The following is a 22362-nucleotide window of genomic DNA, read 5'->3' as shown; positions in this document are numbered from 1 at the left end:
TTATGTAGCAAATGAGACCATTCAAAATGAACTCTGTTTGCCTAGAAGCCAGGCTAGGTGCAGGTCTGCAAACAGTCTTCTGTGCAAACGTGGTTTGGGGTAGGTATGAAAGCTATTCGGGTATGAATGCACAAGATCTACCCAAGGCAAATACTACATGTCAGCGAAGACAAATGAAGTGTCTGACCGAACTCAATAAGACCACTTTACCCCGACACCTTGTACCATTATCATGATCCCCCTGTAAATGGACATCTTTCTTGCAAGGCTTGATTGACAGGATTAGGGTCCGGAGATAGATGTCTTGATTCGGACGTCTACTTGTACGTTACAGAGATCTGAGGTTCTATGGCACTCATGCTAAGTGGTAATAGACCAATTTTCGTAATGTAACCATATTTTGGTGAAGCGCCTTGATACAAATTCTTTCTTTCATCTGTTACAAATTCAAATTCAAAATTCAAATTCAAATTGCATACATTAGTTGTTGCTAGGTAGGATAATCATTATGACTTGTCTACAGTTTCTGGATAATTCTGCATAAATTGAAATCAATTTTCCATCGCATCCCTAAATCTAACCCTGTAGCTTGCGACCGAAATATAGCTCGGAGCAATAGTCGCTTGAGCACATGTCACAGTTTTCAACGTTATATGTAAACGAGCCTGAAGTGTCCCTTTCTATAAGTATAAATGCCTTTACTGAATGAGGGGAATCTTAGTACTCACCATACATTTTGCCTTCATCTGATAGAATAATTTTCCTGCGTCCACACGGTGGATATATAGCCAGGGCCTCCTGGAAGCTTTGCTCGATGTCGGGGCTCCACACGCCCTCTGCATCGTTGCCCAATTCATCGTCGGTGGGCGAGCCGGGCGTGGTCTGCCCCCCTGGCTGCGTCCCCCCGGTGGGGGTCTGGGGGGCAGGGGGCACCTGAGAAGGGGGCCAACTGTCGGACATCTCTATTGAGGCAGGTATGGTGGCAGGATAGACCGTCACTGTCGGGGGTGAAAGTCAAATTGGAGGGGCGACGACGAGACCTGCAAAGAAAAAATGAGAAGAAATTAAATATTTGAAAAGGTGGGTTTCATCAAATCTATTCCGTCACTAAATAAGTACAGTCTAACCTGCTTTGGTGACCACCTGTCTACAAAGACCACCTACAAATGTATCTACAACAAGCAATTTTTTTGTTTCCTTTGAAAATGGTTTCTCATTGAAACATGTACTAAAGGAACCTGTCTACAAAGACCACTTTTTGTGTTCCCCTTGGGCGGTCGCTGTAGACAGCTTTGACTTTTTAACGATTCTCATCATGAAATTTTCTTCACAAATAAAGTTGTCTGAACCATGTTCAGTACTTCAAAAATTGAGAAGAACATCTGAGACCATGAGACCATATTATTTTCTTTAAATAATTCAGGATTCCAGCTTGATGTCCGATAAAAGAAAAATATTTAGCTCAGAAACAGTAAATGATTTCCCAATCAGCTGCTACTTACAAATGTACATGTATCTGCAACGCGGTCTATAATTGAATGAAAAGGGTGGCGACAAACGACAGAATTTATAAACGTGGAGGTCTATAAAGTTGACATTTTTTCGTTATACGCCTTAGACTGAAGAATTACGGATTTGCAAAACATGCAGTTCAAGTGTTTGCCATCATATATAAGTACTCAGCTTTTTCAGTTTCTATTATCTCACACTTCACTTTAAGAAGTGAAAACAAATTTCCATTTGTCTCATGGTCAATTGACCCGAGTGTTATTCATCCTCTTCTGCTAAAAAATGATTTCAATTACTGAAATATTTTCATAGAATTTCAAGGAGTTAAAAATGGATTGATCTGTATTCTGTAACATCACTTCTTTTAAGGGTCATTTTGACTGAACTGAATCTTTTACGTACTCTTCCGCAATAAATTTAATATGATTTCCATCATTAGAATTTTTCTCATAATCAGGACTTTAAAACAGATTGATTTATAACTTCACTTTATGAAGAGAATTTTGTTCTCTATTTCATCACTTGAACAAATTGGTGCTCTTCTGATAATAATGTACATTGTAATATAAACAATTTCCATCACTATAATTCATCACAAAATGAATCTTTCAAAACAGATTGATTTCAAAATAAAAAGACCCCCTGCTGGCTTTGAAACAATAGCTGCTCCATCTGAAGAAAACAAAACAAAACTGGAGCATTTTATGTTTATCAGTCCAATGCATGGCATGGTTCTTGCAACAGTTGTTTCCTTGCGTTTGGTTTCATGGTCAAACGCAGAGAAAAGTAGGGGGAGAGGGCACCAAGAGTGATTTCAACAATTTGTGCTTGCTATTTTTCACGCCACACTCCACAATAAGAAAGTACACGAGGGGGTTCACTCGATTACAAAGGTGTCAATTCGGCACCAATCTGTGTAAAATCAGTAGGATAACAAACTAAATGCACTTTTGGGGTTGACCAAAATATGGATTTTAACAGATGATACCAGTGAAGTTTACTATCCTTTAACACAAAAGGGGAAACATCTGCTTTTCCTCTCTACCTCCCCCTCAAAAAAATAACAACAAATCTTCCCCACTTTTTCACTCAGTCCCCCCCCCCCCCCCCCCCCTCTTTCACAAATTATCAATGAAACTCATGCAATAGGTGCTATAGCATCAACCTATTTCTGTTTCAAGTTTAACACCTGAATTAAGAAACATCAATACACACGTTCATGCATTTCTGAATGGAATATTATAAAAATAAACAAACGGCTAATGCCAACCTCAAATGAACCACAGACCCAGTAATAGTATATATTTTTTAAATCACAGAAGAACAGATCAAATAACTGTTTGTATACCAGCAACTTTCAGGTGCATGAAATGTTTGCAAAATCTTGCAAATGGTTCAGATTTATCAAAGTTTTGTGCATTTTAACAAATAAATCATTTTTAATGTAATTCATGGAAGTTTCCTACAGTAAAACTTGTTGCAAGATAAAAGTCACAAAAGTGTATGATTCTATGGTAATTCTTGATAGCACGAAATTTGGAAGAAAGAAAAAATGATAAAAATAAAAAAAGCTTGTAACAACATAATTTCATTGTAATGTATCATACAAGTAGTACATTACATGTACTATCACTACGCAAAGAAAAATCTGATTATTTTGATAGCATATCTACTGTACGTTTAAATGAAATTCCTGTACCGTAAACGCAAACTTACTTTTCATTGCCCAGGTTCATTCACGAACTATGTAATAGCCATTATATAACGATTGATTAACACTTACAGTGTACACATGAAATATGTCGGTCATTGTTGTAATATCAAGTTGATAAACGTCCCACTACCATATTCATTTGCTCTCAAAGTGAAAGTCTGCCACTCAAATTCAAAAGTAGCAAAATTTGAATTTCAGAAAGAGTCTTCTCCGGCCTAAGATCAAAGACAAATTCACACATTGCACTCAAATTGCTCCGATGGCAGTCAGAAAAGAAATGAGAAATACACGAGCAATGTGGCTTGTGGAGCCAGAGAGCGATATGCCAGTCATCATTACACAGCACAATAAAATAATAAAGCTAAATCTCAAAATGGACCTTTACAAAAAAATAGATAAATAAGTAAATAAAAAATTAAAAAATAATAAATAGATACATGGTAGTAGCTTAAGATTTAGCTGTGGTAAGCTCTAACACAGATCTGGTAAAAAGGAAATGTAATAATTTATATTGTCATGAGAAAATTAAGTCTTCCTATGGTAGATCCCAAATGAGCTTCTGTGTATTATTTTTGTTTTCTGCCTCTTTTCCTTTTCTTTTTTTTCTACACTGATAGAGTTACTACATATATCTTCCTGACTAGATTACAAATCGCTTTTATAAGAAGTTCAGTCTTCTCACTTCTCGATTTCAATGAAATCATCTTTCTTATAAACCATCAGGTCTCAAGATTTGTCTTGAAAATTGAGAGTTTTAGACTCCACCTTTCTTTGGGCAAATCCGCAGCTGTTTAGGGGTAGGACTTTTTGTCAGTACACTGTATCAACGCAATGCAATGAAATCTCTATCAGGATCGATAACAAAAGTACATTTGTCTTGTGAATCACCGTTGGAAGATTTCTTGAGGTTCGTGCCTGAATCCCTTGGCCAGGATTTGGGTGAACCACATGAGTAACTACGATGGCAACATGATGAACAATTATTGACCCAAAACTGGCGGTGTCTTGACAAAGCCCATGGATAAAGAAGTAGCATGTAGAAAGTACAGATAGCAAAACTTTGGTTTCTAAATGTTGTTTTTTTCCCAATACACACTGTATCAGTATTTACTCTTCCATAGGGACCTTGATCATATAAAAACAATGAACAACTTTATAACCAAGTATTGAGTCTAAATTTTTGATAGAATATTGGCCACTACATATTATTTATCAGAAGCAAAGATGACAACCAGGGACTGTACAAGATTAACAAACAAAAAAAAGAAAATACTTTTCTTAGGGTATGGGTTTGCTTGTTGAGGCCTTAAAAGAAGAGTTGTCCTTTTACACATCTCTTGTAGGGCTACGCTTCCCTGGATCTCTTTCTCTCTCTTTCAACTCTTCCATCAAGTTCGACATACCCTACAACACTGTGTATTCTCATTCTTACGATTGTCTTTAATTCAATGGTTTCCTACCCCCACTGGGGTTGGGGTTTGTAAGAAATCCCCTTCAGGAGTCAAGGTATAAAAAGGCGACCAATGCATGGGCTAGAGCGGGGATTTCCCTTTATATACCTCCAGTGAATACTTTGTCCTTGGAAGCCTATTCAGACTATATATACATGTAGGAAATTTATATAAAAACTGTATAAAGAAACGTCATATATGAAGAATTATCATGACGGAAGGAGAGTACAGACTAAAAACAACTTTGTATAAAGAAAATACTTTTGACAAGGTCAGTTGACATGACAGCGGGCCAATCATTAGCACACGCTCACCATAAGCCCCGCCCAGTTTTATGATTTTTCGTATGGTATGACGTTCAGACTACATTTCCCTATATATATATATATATATATATAGGGAAATGTAGTCTGATGTAGTATATATATATATATATATATACCTCCAGTGAATACTTCGTCCTTGATATAAAAATCGTATAAAGAAACATTATAAAGAATTAAGGTATAACGAAAAGGAGCATGAAGATAAAAAAATATTTTTGACAAAGTCAGTAGACATGACAACTGGCCAATCATAAGTGCGTGCTCACAATTAGCCCCGCCCAGTTATACAATTTGTTTGTATGGTGCAACGTTCAGACTACAGTGAAACCCTGATTCTTTATCAAGTTTTTATTTAAAAACACAAAACTTAACAATGTTTTGTTGAACGTTTCTTTATACAACATTCAGACTAGGGCAGCCAGAGAATGGGAACAAATAGTACTGGCGTCTTTGTTGTTGGAAAGCATCCCATCAAAGTATTCTTGAGTTCTCCTGAAGTTCAATTGACGCTGAGTTTGACAGAGAATTCCACTTGCATTGTACATGTAGATTACCTGGGACAAACGGCATTCAAAGTTGCTTTATGTATTATGATTTGATCATTACCCGGGAGGCTCGGATCGATAGTAAAATAGGAACAATGATCAACTGAAAATCTAATTGTACATGTACTCGAATGTGCAGATAATAACTGCATAGTTATCATTGTTGCAAGAGTTTCGACTATCTATTTATATCAATTAATGGTTGTTTCAATTTTGTCTAGACGTCTGTAGAGTGTAGATCTATGAAGAAAACATTTTTTTAAATCTGGATAAGAAAACAGACATCAAGTAAACTGAAAACTTCTTTTTGTGAATATCAATGCAGTAATTATAACAGTTTTTTTTCTTTCTTTTTTTAATCTGTAATTACTCCTATGATTGCTTGTAAAAATGTGATTATGAATGACCAATAAAACTTTAAACTTTAAAACTTAAACTTTAAAAAAACTGCCTTCATCAATGTAGTTTTAACATAGCAAGAGTCTTGTTCATTTCACAAATATTACATTTCAATAAGTGGATGTTTTAATTTGTGGTATATTGGTGAAACATCGCAACAAATCTGGACGAGAAACTGAGAATCATTTCATTTGGTCTTATCGACAAAAACATCAACATCAACAGAAAGTGACACATCGTACACCCGATAAATTTGAACCAGAGCAACTGTAAATTCATATTTGATGGTCCGAGCATCCCCTTCCCCCGAGTGAACTTTGAAACAGAAAATGCTGTCACAATTCACGAACCCCAATTACAGAATTTGGGTAAGTGATAAGGGCATGTGTTGCGACTCGGATAAACGAGGATAGCAGAAATGAGACGCTTCAGAGAGGACGTCGGAGGCATTGGCTATGCCATTACGCGATTCCCCTCCTTTGTCCCGGCCCAAGCGGCAACGACAACATCAAAATAGGCCTGTCTTCATCAGCTCGGGATTGCCAAATAACCCACTATTTTAACTATCCCGATCGCAAATTATCCAGTTAATTTGCGTCCTCACCAGCCCGAAGTTGCAATTAGTGGGATATTTGGTCTATATCTTGGGCTAGTTTGCAAAATATCCCGCTATTTGTCCGTTGCGTCTTAACCAGCCGGAAGACTCACACTATGCAACAACGCTGAGCAAAATATCTCTGGCTAATTTCTCGAGCTCAAGTTTCAAGTTTCGAGGTCGAGTCTCGAGCCGATGAAGACGCGATTTGTAAGTTCGGGATTATTTCCCAAATCAGAACTAGCTGGCTATTTTGCAATCTGGAGCTGATGAGGACATACCTACTCAGATCTGAGAAAGTCGTTAATGCTGTAGAGGGATGGGCATTCCGGCCGCTACAATCCGTGTGGCCAATGTGATGGCTCTCTTCTCTTGACAAGAGATTGGGATTCAAGAAAGATTCATTCACAATTATTTTCAGATTCCCGTCAGGGCACCGAACGATACCAAGAGTAGTCATAAAATGATTCTGAGGATGAGACCTTCAATTAATGTCCTTTTTTTTTTAAAGTCTACTTTTTTAACTCTGTAAATTATTGTTAAACTTTAATGGACGTTTATACATGTAGTTTGTTTGTAGAACATTGTTTCTGCTGTTGTTGTTGTTTTTAACTATAACAAGATTTGCTCGTTTTAAAGTTTGAACATGGACCTACATCTGTACATGTACCGGTCTGTGGTTTATATGATAGTGTTTAAATGTTATTTAATCAATAATCTTGTAGTCATGGGCCTTTAAATACTGTGTATGGAGACAGCAATTTTTATGTTTATAACGTTGCTAAAACACTACTATTGTTTGTCAACAAAACAAATTCAACAGGGAAAGTCCCTCCAATTTTATTCTATACTACAATGTACATTGTATACGTGCATTGAACAATTAACTAGACCTCTGGCTCTGTGCATATAAACAAAAACAAAAATCATCTGAATTTCCCATATTTTCCCCGGCAAACTTTTCTGTGGATTGATACCCTACAATATTTTTTGTTTTAATTCAGTTTTCAGAGATCTAACCATTCAGTCTCCAATATATCGGATGGTGAAGTTTGCTGAGGTAACCTCTGTACTGGTCCGAGCTTAATTTAGTCAAAGATAATTAAACGGCTAAGGTTAGGGTTGCAATCGGGTTTAGAACAGGGCTAGCCTAAGGCATACCGTTTGATATTTAAGTTATTAATTTTAATTTTCAATCTGTACATCTTCTCTCTCTCTTCCTCCCTCTCTCTCTCTCTGCTCTATCACTCTGTATCTCTCTATATCTGTCACTAGATCTCTCTCTGTCCATCTTTATTTCTCTCTTTATCTCTCTTTATCTCTCTCTCTGTCTCTCTTTATCTCTCTCTCTCGCTCTTTATCTCTCTCTCTCTCTCTTTATCTCTCTCTCTTGCTCTTTATCTCTCTCTCTCTCTCTCTCGCTCTTTATCTCTCTCTCTCTCTCTCTCTTTATCTCTATCTCTCTCTATCTCTACCTTCATCTCTATATCTCTCACTAGATCTCTCTCTGTCCATCTTTATTTCTCTCTTTATCTCTCTTTATCTCTCTCTCTGTCTCTCTCTCTCTCTCTCTCTCTCTCTCGCTTTTTATCTCTATCTCTCTCTATCTCTACCTTCATCTCTATATCTCTTTCCCTCTCTCTCTCTCTCTCTCCCTCTCTCTCTCTCTCTCTCTCTCTTTGTCTTCTCTGCAATTCTTCCCTATCTGTCTCTGTCATCATCCGACCTAGCCTTCACTCCCAGCCTCCCCAAGTTTTCCAGGCGCTCCATGGGACTTTGCAAAAGTGTTGGAGATGTCCAAATATGGACCTGCCCTCACCTAAACATCAACATATGCACCGAGCGTCTTCGTGGAAATGGGAAGATATCGCGTTTCGAATCACTCAGACAATACAACCCTACATGGGCCCTATCGCCACCATCCATTACTTGGTAAATGCATCATTTTCTCCCCGTACAAGACAATTATTCAACATATAAACATATCTGGTAACAGTCTCTCAGGAAAACGGTCCCTTTTTGCACCTGTGATTGCTAGACAAGATACATATTTTGTAAATAGAATTTATTAGACTGGTCACACTTCATCGTCTGGGAAACAATTCTGACAAGTCACGAATCGTGCATGATTACACTTTTCAAGGTATCATATTAAGCTTCCTGGCATATTGCTTTCAGTATTTTGGTTTGCCGATTATATCTACATATTTATGTTTAGTTATTGCAACAAGTGTGAATGACTTGGATATTTTGTTTTCAAAAAGAACAAACACATGTACGCGTAAAAAACACTGTACACAGAACCCAAGTCGGAGTTTGGTTCTGTGGGAGCGTTATTCTACGTGAGCGCGTAAAGATACGTCATGTAGTCTACATGATGGGAGCACTGGTTCGCTTTGTGCAAGACTTGTAATCCATTAATGGCATTTCTACCAAGTCTGGTGTCAGCGAATTTAAGCTTTTACAGTAGCTTCTAGACCGCTTCTTTGGAAATGCAAGCCCATGACCAAGAATCAATTCTATATTTAATTAAAAATATTCCTATTATGAATAGCAAGATAATCAACCAATTTAAATAACTACCCCAGTATAAAGCAATTTCTTTTTGAAAAATCCTATTATTTATAACGTCAATGCTTATGCAATGATTCCTCCTTCTTTTCTCTATTTTCTTTACTTTCCCTTTGAGGTAATCTTGATTTTATGTAAATTATGTATGAGAGTTACTGTTACTTTGTATGTTTGGTGAGAATCATTTTTAACGAGCCATTTACGCGCTTGTCATGGTCCTCCAACTTCAGATATATGTAACTATACATTCATATGTTTGTATTGAAGATGATATATTTAGTTTTTATTTTGACGAGAAATAAATAAATGAAATGAAATGAAATGAAAAGCAGCTTGGATTAGCTTGGATTCAGATCTTAAAACTTCCCCCACGGACCAGCAGTTAATGTTAGGCCCCTGGTTAAGCCAAATAGACCTGTTCTCGTGCAAGACGTCAAAAGCTGAAGGGAAACTATCAATTGGGATGAAGTGGCCCTCCTAATTCACCTACAAATTTGATTAGGAATCTGTTGGTACTCGTCAAAGCAAGCTACCTACCCCCATTCAGACCACAGAAAATCACTGTATAGCTGTATGAAAGTCATATACACTGTATATATATATAGCAAGATATGAAAAGTAGTTAATTTCTAGTCTGAACATGGAGATGGTGATGGTGGTTATTTTACCTGACCGCTAAGAAAGCATAAATGCTTGTGTGTTAGTAAGCAACCAGACGGCCGACGGCTTTAGGTCCTCTCTGAGGGACCTGGTAATGAGGATTAATGCCTTACCAAAGGGCACTAGCGCATCGACTTGGTTTCGAACCCGGGTCACCGGACTACGAGACCACTGCTCTACCAACTGAGCTATAGTCTGAAAGTAGTCTGAACATACATGTACACTGTAGTACAACAGAACACATGTTTGAGCATTGCTCCTAATGAAAACTCACTCAAGAATCAGGGTCCATTCTAGTTTGAAAATCGTATTGTTAAAAAAAAAACGTACAAAAGGCGGGGCTTATCGTGAGCGAGCACGAATCACTGGCCGGATGTGATGTCAGCTGACCTTCTCAAAACTAATTTCTTTATTCAACGTTTCTTTAAACAAGTTTCGTATGAACTTCTCTCAGTCTGAACAGGCTATAAGACGGGAAGAATTCTCCCCAGAAGAGATCAGGCCTTGTTAGCGAGTGAGCAGGGTCTGCAAGGTTGCACTGCCCCCTGTTGTTCAGAACCAGGGATGTCCCGCGGAGGCTGTTGTACTATCCAGTACCAACAAAAACATGGACAGTACTTCTACGCAGAGCGAGCTAAATGTAGCTGTCTCTTTTGTACTTGTTTTGTGTCTATTGCCGATGTATCTCTTTCTGGAGAAAAAAAATCAACGTTCCTTACAGCCTGTCTGCGCTACTTTGGCCAGGGGGATTAGACCTCCCTGGTTTTCTCATCAAATCAGCTCACAATTAACATGAGACAAAGGGGATCATGGGGAACCAACAGGCACTGATTAGGCACTGTTTGCTACATAGAGGGCGCAAGCAGCTATGAGTAGTGCAGTGGGGCTTTAACATAAGATGTATGAGAAATGCTAAAGTAAACAATGAATACCTTCTTCTTCTTCAGTAGCAGTAGTATATAATTTGTTGATATGTATAGATGAAAAATATAGGTAAATCTGAGGTATTTTGTCCAGTATGTTATTGTTTAACAGACTACACAAATAGTTCATGTAGCTCCGATATTTGAACTGGTATCAACACCTAATATCATCTATGGATTAAACCTTAAAGAGCATGCATCTATAAGGCATGACTTCATACATATACATGTACAGTTCATGCAAGACTGATATCAATATATCTACAGGTGTACAATGCAGGCCGTTTACCCTGCCTCAGTACTGAGTTCACAATAGAGATTAAAACGTATCTCATTGTGTGGATTGAAGGAAGCTGACCAGTGAAGATTTGGGCCTGCTGAACAATGCCATGTCACATAAAGAAAGGAGATCGTACAATGTGGCTTAGGGGCAGCTGAGTGAACGCTATGATGTAACAATACAAAGATAGGGGGAAATACCCCTCCTCTACTGTGTAATGGTGTGTCATTACTGTCCATCATGTACATATCATATACCACACCTTTCTACAATGTTGCATTTTCATTATATTAGTTTTGCAGACATATATTCCTTGGTTAGATCAAAGAGATACGTCTTTGGATGGATTTTTTTTCAAACTTAAGAATTGGAATAAAATTGAAACAATTCACAAACATGAGTTTTCCTTAGTTCATGAAAACAAGGATCTGTACATACATGTATACATGTGAATAAAGATGATGATCAATAAAACTTCCATTCTAAACAATTTTGTGGATAATGCAGTTTTTGAGAAAGAAGGAAATCAATTAAGTCCAAACTCCCTTGCTATTGTACCATTTCTATTGTGATAAATCTGCATTGTATGTACATGTAAGCAAAATCTGAGTTGCTTATCTACAGTAGGTACATGTACTTTAGGTATATGGTTTTATGGTGATTGCCAATTGTATAAATGGAAAGAGTGCCTACTTGAAAATAAATGAGGGTAAATGGGATTGCTGTAAACTGTATATATGACTCCTGGATTAAAAGCCATCAATGACATGTACACCCCCTGTACATGTAGGCAGCAAAATTGCAACTCAAACAAATTACTGAAAATTAATCAATTAAAATCAAACAGATGAGCATGAGATGAATAAGGAAGATGACAGTAAAAGTGAACCTTTCAAAACACCAGCAACAATTCAAATGCGATTACATTAATATGCTTGTAATATTTTGTGCTGGGGTTTATAGCCATGAGAACAATAGATTTATTCTATATGCAGAGGTAATGGGCTGTAAAGAGCAATCAAAATGATTTCTAAAAACGGGGCCAATTGCCAATTTGCCATTATTCCGAGGGTCATACTAGACTACAGATTTATAAACAGTACAAAGGATGCTGGTTGGGATCGCAAGGTGAGCCGTTTGATTTCGCTGCCCATGATTTCACGCCAATACAGAGAAGATGTGCTATACAGTTGTAGATGATCATGAATGCACTGTAGACAGTTTGGAGTAGCAACTAAATGCTGTAAAGCTTAACTGGTGTTAACAAAAATGTTTACTGTTAGGGCAGGTCCAAGCTATTGTCCCCTCTGGGGGTCAAATTTCATCTTTATATATATTTAACAAACTATACATCATTTTAAAGCTGAAACTATGAATTTTATGAATCTGATAAAAAATAAAAAAAAATCATCAAAATACGAAGAATGCAAAGGTCACGAACTTTGATTTGTGTTAATTAGCGTGACGTACGGGACATTACATTTTTATTTTTGTATCTCATTTGAATTATTTTTTCAAAATTAAATATTTCAGGACATGTAGACCATCATACTAGAAAATAGGAAAAAAATATAAAAACTTTCAAAATTAATTAATTATGCAAATGAGGTAGGTTCCAAAGTGTGATGTCCCGTACGTCACAATTTGACATTAATTTGTTTAATTTTAATTATGAAAATAATTTTTTTTTTTAAAGATATTCTAGGAAGTTCTAATTTGGATGAATACCTAACAAAAAATAGGTTTAACAAAAATTACGAAAATTCTGTGTTGATTACATAATCAAATTAAGAAATGTGACGTACGGGACAATTGTGTGACGTACGGGACAACCCCATATAAAACCAATGCAAGATGTGAAAAAAGGAAATGACCAAAAGGAGAATATATATGTGTTAGGAAACTTGTTGTATACAGGGATATATGAACATTCCAACTGGGTCCCTTCTAGGAATTTACTCGTACTGTTGTTGTTGTTATCGTTTTAGTCTTAAAGGCATGTGTCATTCAATTATGAATATTTATTGATGTAATTAGTCTTCAAGCCAGACCCCTGGTATTATCAACTTTGGTATTTTGCCAGTTGATGTCCCCAACATTGGCAGGATGCTAAATATGTAAATCATGATAGTACATGTACATGTTATGGAGCCAGCTCAGGAATTTTGATCTCCTAAAAACTAAATCATAACTTTTAAGGAAGGATAGCCTCTCTCACTCTCACCCACTTAGGATTTTCATCACTTTTACATCCATGCATTTTTGTTGAATTACGCTTTAATCTTTTGAATTGTGGAAAAGGTCACACAAACCTTTAGGGTTTTAATTTATTATATCTGGTGGTGTTAATAAGGTGTCTTTAATCAATACAAAATACATTCAAGATTTATATTTTTGTATCCATCTTTCACAAACATGTACATTAATGTACCGGTACATTACAATTCTTGAATATATATGACAGCAACATATACATGTACATGTTCTAATCTGTGATAAAAAGATTAGAATAAGACAATACGTTCAGCGTTATCTTTGAATTCCTTCAAAATTCTATGATATTACTATCAAGTAATTCAAACAAGCTATGAAGAAAAGATTTCATATTTGTAATGTACTGTATCTTTGTTCACAAAATATGATGTGCCGAGTGTGCCCCCGTGTTTCAAACAAGTTTTAATGAAAGTTTTCAAGTTCAAGTTCATCTTCTTCATTAATTAATATTTTAAAACATTTACATGTACATGTAGCACTGTTGAATGAAATGGATGAAAGAAATTAGAAAAGAAGCATGACTGCACATGATAGATGGGTAAATGGAATAAAAATGGTAATATAGTGTGTGTGTATGAATGTAATTTAATTTGTTTTCTTTATTAAAGTAATATTTGTATTGATTTACCTCATAAATTAACACAGAGGATATTGAGTGATGGTCAGAGGATCTACTTGGGTTCTAAAACACTCTAATTGTCACTGATTTAAGTTAAAATTGTTCATATTTAACAAATTTTGACGAAAATTCTTCATTTCAATGCATTTTCCCATAGGGAAAAGTTGTCCCGTACGTCACGTGTCCCGTACGTCACATACACACATTTATGTTTTGGTATATTACATAACAACGGAAGGTCAGAAAAATATGGTTATAGTTGTGATTAATGCTTGATTCCATAATGAATTAAGATATCATTACCATAAATCTCATAACTTAACAAATTCAGAGAATTTTTACGACGAACTTATTTTTGAAAAAGTCAGAAATTCTCTGGTCCCGTACGTCACGCAGCACATTAATTACATTAAAAATTAATTTATGAATTGGTCAGAACTAAAACTTTCCACAAATGAACTAGCCCATAATTGCCACAGACTCATACCAAAAGATAGCCATATAAATAATTTCATCCATTGTTATTTCTTGTTTAAAGTCTCTGAATGTCCCGTACGTCACAATCCAAATAGCTTGGACCTGCCCGTTAACACTTAAATTGGGGGGGGGGGGAGAGACAATGGCCGTAATTAGACCAGTCCACCTTTCATTCTAGAGTTATAAAAAAGACGAAAAAACATCAAATTAACAAGGAATAAGAATAGTGCAGCTGTATATCAATGCCTACAGATTCATTCACAAGAGCTTTTACAACTACATGCATTGTGTTTGTTGTTTGTTTTTATTTTAACGGTTTCTCATTGGTTGTATGCAGACTACAGAGTTCTGCTTTGAGTAGGGTTTGTAAAAAAAATATGACAATCAATCATTCAGTTTTTGTTTTCTTTTTGGGGTAAAAAGGTGGTGATTAAAAAAAATAACTTAAAAACACAGAGAAATTATGAACTTACTGCATAGAAACCAACAGGGTAGCAACAAAATCTACTCCTTTCGAGGATGTGTGTTTGATTTCACCCTTTAAATACTACTATTGAGCTCTGGACAAATTTACATAGTGTTCAAAGTCAACTTTGCTGTACAAAAGACTACAATACGCCTGTGATTCCCGCGCAAATAATGAAAGAACTTTGCACTTGGGCAATTTTAATGAATCACCAAAAAGTCCACCACGGAGATAAAAGCCGCCGATAAATAGAAATAGTTTGGGCTGAAACCGACTAGTAAACATCCTGGAGAAGAGGAAAATTAGTTGTTCGATGACGGTTAAAATTAAAGTTTCGGTTTCGTTGGCATAGAAAATAGATTAACGTACTGCATGAATTCATTTTTTATACTAAAGTTTCTATGGCTGCAATATCTCACAACAATTCTATAAAATATTGATACCTATAATTCATTTAATCAGAGAATGATAAATAGAGTACATTAACAAAAGTGGTAATTTCTATCTACTGTATTTCTTTTCTTCTTTATTGATAATCATTTTGAATGGGTATAGGGGGGGGGGTTCCAAAAAGTGTAAAGGCCAACTACATGTAGTATACTGTTGGCAACAAATGATTCTTCTGGAGGGGGGGGTAAATAGGGGGAACTCTCCTCAGTAAAGGAGGGGGTCTGGGTAGTATTAAAGGGCCAATGGATGACTGGAGGCAAGAATAAAATCCCCTTCTGGAGTAAATATTCACGATTGCATAATACTGAATTTTTTGTGTTTTTGATTTGATTGGATTTATTGGTTTCTGCATCTTTTTTCTTTTTTTTCATCATACATTTTCATGAACATATGGCTTGATACAATATTTCAAGTCTATATAATTTCAAACAGATAATAAACGATATTAAACAAATATATTGAATTTAAACAAATATATTGAATGCATAATTAACATACATTAGATGCAGGAGGGCTACAGAAATAAGCAAAGTAGCTTGACGTGCCCGCAGCCCTCAACTTAGATACGACAATACAAATAGTGTCATTAAAGGCAGATATGTGCGCTATATAAATCTTTAATTATTATGTGCCTAAACAACAACAACAGAGAGGGCAAACAATGGGAGGCCCCCTCTTTTAAGTAAAGAAGGAGGGGGTTTGGCGAAGTGCAATAATGCCAAATGGATTACTACTAGTGGCAAGACTACATGTACATGTAATGTACTTCTACAGAAAGAAGAAAAAAAAGGGCCATTCTCTTCAGTTTGGGTCGCACACACTTGTTTCAACAGTCAACAACAAGGAGCAAAGTCCAGATCATCGGCGACCCATTTTTTTTTTTATCCAGACATCATCATGGTTTACAATGAGTCATAGGGGTTGTACAAGAGTCACCCCAGCCTATTATATTGTCATGTTTCTCCCATAATCCATCATTCCTCTCCCGTTACTTTTTCTCTTCTTCAACGGCGACGACAAGCTTTCCCACCCGATTTTGTTTTTCGAGATGACTTCACCGCTACAGGGGTCTGAGAAAAAATAGCTTGGTGGTGGAAAGATTGGAGACAAAAGAGAAAGCCAAAGCTTAGCAAGTCATGTTTTTTTTTCTTTCCCAAAAGTTTTGAACAAGGACAAGACCTACATATATGTATTTTTACTTCCCTATTTTCATTTTCATGATGATAGAACAAGAGTTTCTTGATCCTTTACCCCCACCCCCCCCCCCCCCCCCTCCCTACAAAAAAAAAAAAAAAAAAAAAAAAAAAAAAAAACTGTCCAAAGTTATACTTTGTTTTTCTTTTCAAAACTCTTTCTCTGTTATTTCTTTTACCGGTACTTTTAAATCCCATCAATTTTTACAGACTTTAAAGACTGGAGTCAACTACTTGTGTGACCTACATGTAAAATATCATTTACACAGATGACTAGGGAGTGTTCCTGCTCTCTCCCTCTCGCTCTCTCTAATGAAAAAAAATATGTCAGTTAATATCCATGCATTGCAAGTTACTTATATGATGTGTGTTCTATTTTTCTTCTCTTTTTTTCTCTCTAATTTTTCACCCTCATGTACTTAGGATCAATGTACATGCCTAATTATTCTTTAATAAATCTTCGAAGTATTTCTAGAAATGATAAATGTTACCATGTTGGAACTTTGGAAGAATGATAAAGTGGCAACCCCATCTATACCGGTTGTCATTTTTTCAAATGGAGTTCATAATTAGACCATTATGCAACTATAGTTACAGGCCGGGCTGTCCACTTTCGTGCATGGCCCACACCTCTGATTGATCAAAGATTCATGAAACTGCCAGGCTTCCAAAGTTATGTAATAACTGCCAGTACATGACTAGAACAGTTTTGAGATTCCAATCAGATTGGTTTCATCCTAGGATTAAAATTGCTGGGTCATGTATCAATTGATGGGATAATTTCGCAAGCCAGTGGTTCAAAATGCCCACACATCATTTGGGTCTTTCATTCCAAATGTGAGATTTACCAAGCATAGAAAGAAAAGAAAAAATTCTTTGTCAAAAAAAATATAAATGGTGCTACACACAGGCTTGCTGCCGCCCCACCCCCCCCCCCCCCCCCCCCCCCCTCCCCCTTCTATCGCTCTCCCCCTTTTCTGTCTTCTTCCCATTCCTTCTTGTTAATCTTATTAACAATACAGATCAAAGTCCTTGATACATCTTTAATAGTAAAACAGCATTTGTAGAAAAATTATTCCAAACTACATGTAGTTACTCTTGAAAGCCTAATTATTCTCTGGGGGCATTGGATCAGCAAAATGCTATCATAAAAAACACTATGAAATTGGTTGAAAAGCAATTATTCTTACAAGTACTATTAAAACTGAGTGGGTCAATGCTAACAGTCCTTAATTAATACAATATTCTTTCTGCCGTACATGGTTGAAATAGTGATATACCAAGTTACAATCGAGCAGACTCTCTCTACTACTTACAAAACTGCACACTTACAAAATACCTACTTAAATTTTCTTCATCGTATCCAAAACTACCAGTATATTTGACAAGTGTCTTTTTTCACAGTGAATCACGGTTTATGCACTCTGTTACAAGTTATGAGATTTGATACATCCCGAGAAATTAACCAGCATGAATCCTTGAACATTAGGTTACCACCAGGGAATGCTGAAAATGAACAGGGCGGGCGAAGCGGGCCAATCGCGTATCTTGTTACTTTGCTTCCCGCCACTTACACCTCTATAATGGATAGTAAGGCAGCGAGCCCAGATTTTTATCGGATTCTGTTTCAGCGTTTGTGAAGACTGAGATAACGCCACGTTATCTACTTAATAACTCGAGAGATGATACGGCACACTTAGATACGGGCTTTCCTTTTTATTACTATTTGTGATATGCAGTATGTGTACCAGAGAGAGAGAGAAGGAAAAAAATTGAGATCGAATAGCAATAAATGGAGTTGAGAGATGTTATCATGTCTTTCCATTATCTGGGTTAATTGTAAAGGACGGACATGTATTGTAACCGTTTCTCATCGAAAGTAGAACAAACATTGCATGTAACAGAATATTTGATAAGCAATAGCCGAGATAGCATTGATTTTATCGTTGACTTGCATGTACAAAAACGTTGCAAGCATAAGAGTGATGGTTTGGGCTTTTGAGTTTCTATTCGGAAAAAAAGAAGACTTATCATGTAAGAAATTCCCCTCTTGTTGAAAGGTATTTGTGTATTTTGTACTATTTCTGAGTATAATAAAATATTGAAACAAACATGCAAACTGATATCTAAAACAACTTTTTACATGTACATGTACAGTACATGGGTGTCCATTTTTTGTTTTAAAAGAATTACACTTTATATAACATTCTCAATCATTTATGAATTTTGATTTAAAATCAAACTGAACATTGCTTCTTGTAAAGTGAGAGTGTAAACAAGAAGATATTGTAAGTTAATCCAACTTTTCTTCAAAACAATAGTTCTAAAATGATGCTTTAAATTTTTTACAATATTTCTTCTTTTTTTTAATTCAAGACCATAAAAATATACATTTGTAATTGCTTTGAAACACAAATTTAACTGTGCATATTGCATTTCAAAAGACAAGTACAGTACATATTGTTCCTTATTTCATTTCACAAGCTTTCAATTAAAAATTGGGTACTTGCATAGATCTTAAACTTCTTTTATTCTTCTTCCTAATTGCACTACTTTTTTTAAACTCTTTTCCGAGGCCGATGAATTAAGACTGACAGCCAATTGGGGAAGGGTTTTCATTTTGTCTTGAAAACCTGACAAATACATTGGCACATCACTGAAATCAAATGACAATTGAATTTTTTTTAATCCAAGTTTTTATATATATATTCTTTGTGTGCCCAGACTATTAACCGTAAATGTAGGCCATACAAAATCTTTCTTCTTTTATTTTGGTAAGTCAGCTTAAGACATTCAATTAAAAAAGAAATTTTGGAAGGGCCTAAAAAAATATATAAAAATTGACACAAAGAAAAAATATGGGGACTTCAGAATTTAGAGTAAAAATTTCAATAAGTTACACAGGCATGTTTATGCTAAACTTGAAAATACTAAATAATGATAATAATTTGAATTAAAATCTTCATAAATAATTAATCAAACCATATTTACAAGTCAATATTAAATCAATGTATAATCTTAATATATGAAGATTTCATTCGAAGTAGGCTTCACAAGTACGATTTTCATTTATCCATTGTTCCATATCAAAGTGATGAGAAATCAAAGTAGATCGACACTAAAGGGCGGTTTGAATACACCTCGAAAAACAGTCACAAGTTTATTGATTGGCGGGTGGATTATAATTGCCTGGCATTGGGAAAGATTTGAAATTCAACAGTTTTTTTCAGAGAAGAGATAACAGTCTATGTGCAATGAACTTGATCTGTTTCAATAACAATTTCTGCAAAATCATGACGTCTAGGGCTAAATAAACACAAGCACAATAGAGAGTGCAGAGACTTAGCAAACACTAAATCCTCCCAACCGTTGAATATATCACTGCACCACAAAGGGCATTGTATTGGATTTGCGAAACCAGGCAGCGAAGCTAGGCACACTACACGGCACGGCCGCTGTTTACTCAGCGCGAACTTGCCGTGCACACCGTAGGCAACAGTTCCCCCTACTCTAGCCCGTTGGCCTTTGGAGCAATGCGGTAATACAGCCGCCGTCCCATATGTTTACCGTCGCATAATGAGCGCCCTTATCTTTTCCGGGTATTTGTCTCCGATCTCGTACGCTATTCAGATTTTCAGATCGCCGTCATAATAGGATTAAAGGCGTCATAAAAACATGATTGTACAACGGGAAAACCAGTTCTTGACAGAGAAATGGGTTTAGTTAACAACTTAAACAGGTATAGAGTCTAAATTATAATTGTAAATCTGTCACATCTCAAAATGGTTTTAAACTCGACGAAATTTAAAAACAAAAAAGATGACAATGATAATTTGTATTTTTGGTTTTGATTCAACTGAAAGTTTAAAACATTTCTAAAGACTTAACATTAACAAGTAATGAAGAATATGTTCTTTAAAGTTGATTCAATCACATCTACCGTATTGGTTTCCAATTTTTGTAATCAAAGAATTGATCTGATTTTTTAGCTATGATATGGCTCTTTTACGGGAGGAAGAGACTGTTGCTTCTTCACGCTGCAAATAATTCTCGCTGCGCTGAGAAAGATAGCAACAGTCGGCGGACTCGATCGGAGATGCACCGAGCGAGATGCAACAAGCCAGACACCAAATATGGAAGAAACTATTCTCTACCAGCTGGCCCGGGTGCACGGCTGGAGAGAAGCGTGTGCCCTTTCAGTACACATACCAAAGGCAAAGCCAACCTCGAGAAGCCTACTGCCAAAACCCCCTACCAAATAGCTGACATGTTTTCTTTTGTGGTCCGAACGAGGATCCAGAGTCTCGCCAACTATGTTGCTACACAATAACCCAGCTCGCATCCACAATACACGGCAGATCTACCGGTCCGGCAATGCAATACAAGCATACATACTTTACCTGCGGAATGGCGGAGCATTGGACCAATATCGCCCTCGAATTACGGCGTTCATCTCACAACATCCCTTGCTTACGCAAGAATATGGAGTATTAGAAACCATCTTCGCAAGTGGGATGAATTTTAATCGCTAAAGCTGAAAGGAAATTGATTTAGAAGTCGACCAAAACAAAATGAACTTCGATACTCGTCCGGAAGTCCTGACTGTCGCAAAAATGACAAAAATGTCAAAGATGCAGGAATTTCAGAAAGACCTCGTTCCCCAAAACCTTGTTAAAGTTGTAATGAAATCTGAAATTAATCAAACTGACCTGATTGCAATTGATGTCTGTGTCCAAGGCACGGGTACTTAATGTGGCGAGTGGAATTCTGGCTGAAAAGATGCTTTTCAGTGAAGATTTTTCGCGTTCCAGCAGACGTTCCGAAAGTATGTGAGGAATGAAGAATGGTATGAGCGCGCTGAAGCTGCTAGATCGAGAGAGACCAGCGCTGCAGGGGGTGGGGCCACGCGGACCAGACAAGGGAAGGAGAATTTACTTGTGATCAGGCGCACCTGCGCAGCCGCCCAGCTCAAAATTCGGGACCAAACTTTTCTTACCCTCTTTGGCCTTTCGGTTGTCTTTTATTTGTCGTATTCTTGACTGCATTTTTGTTCTTCAATCGGCTGCTATTATTCCTCGAAACAATGCTTTCTGCTATCATACATTACATATTACCTTATTTCCTTTCATCCCTATTTTGATACATAATTAACGGCAAATTGTTTAATAGAAGATAGTAATAATACTGGTGTAAATGACTTGCAATTATGTTGTGTTTTTAAAATATGAAGCGTTATCCATTTCAGGATTATGAAAATATGCTTTTATTAATATAAACAATGGGATATTTTGCATATGAGGAAGCATAACTTACACCCCTCTTCTCAATAACTCCCAACATCTCCACACGGCAGTTTGTCGACCTGGGGAGGGGTTAGCACCTGATGTTTACATCCCCCCCCCCCTCCTCCTCCTCCAGCTTCCAACTAATGCTCTCTCTCTCTCTCTCTTCTCTCTTTCTCGCTCTCTCTGTATATATCATATATCCCTCTATCTCTCTCTCTCTCTATCTCTCACTGTCTCTCTTTCTCTCAGTCACTCTCTTCTTTATTTTCGCTGTACTACCGTTGTCTTAATTACTTTACGTAACTGTTTTATACTATTAGACCTTAATTGACATCTTTATTAACCCCTTTCTTATCAAATTATGTTCTCCCTTTCCTCATGCTACAGACTAATGAACTCCAATTAGTTCCGTAGCTGATTGGTCACGGTATTTGCAAATTACATCGTCATCATTCATTGCCGAGGCTTAAATCGTTTCTCCACTGTTATGCTAAACACAAAACAAAGTGAACTCTCATTTAACAAAAATGATAATACGAAGTCAAACGCCTTTCAAAAGGATGAAGGGTAAGAAATCGCGGTTTGCCGGTATTATGCACTTGTTGCTATTGAAAAGTAAATTCTC

General features: G+C 36.6%; 1 protein-coding gene across 1 annotated transcript in view; it reads right to left on the bottom strand.

Moving 5' to 3' along the window:
* Positions 1–21391, bottom strand: part of LOC115918912 (transcriptional enhancer factor TEF-1-like) — a 75948-nt gene extending 54557 nt beyond the window's left edge. The window contains 2 exon segments of the mRNA XM_030994184.1: positions 729–1040; positions 21162–21391. Coding sequence (XP_030850044.1) covers positions 729–960 — 232 coding nt within the window. The 5' untranslated portion in view covers positions 961–1040; positions 21162–21391.
* Between the last annotated feature and the right edge of the window lie 971 nt (positions 21392–22362).

This window comes from Strongylocentrotus purpuratus, unplaced genomic scaffold (assembly GCF_000002235.5).
Source record: "Strongylocentrotus purpuratus isolate Spur 01 unplaced genomic scaffold, Spur_5.0 spur5_contig_850, whole genome shotgun sequence".
Taxonomy (NCBI): Eukaryota; Metazoa; Echinodermata; class Echinoidea; order Camarodonta; family Strongylocentrotidae; genus Strongylocentrotus; species Strongylocentrotus purpuratus.
The sequence above is the reverse complement of the archived record's forward strand: the minus strand, read 5'-3'. Positions and strand labels throughout refer to the sequence as shown.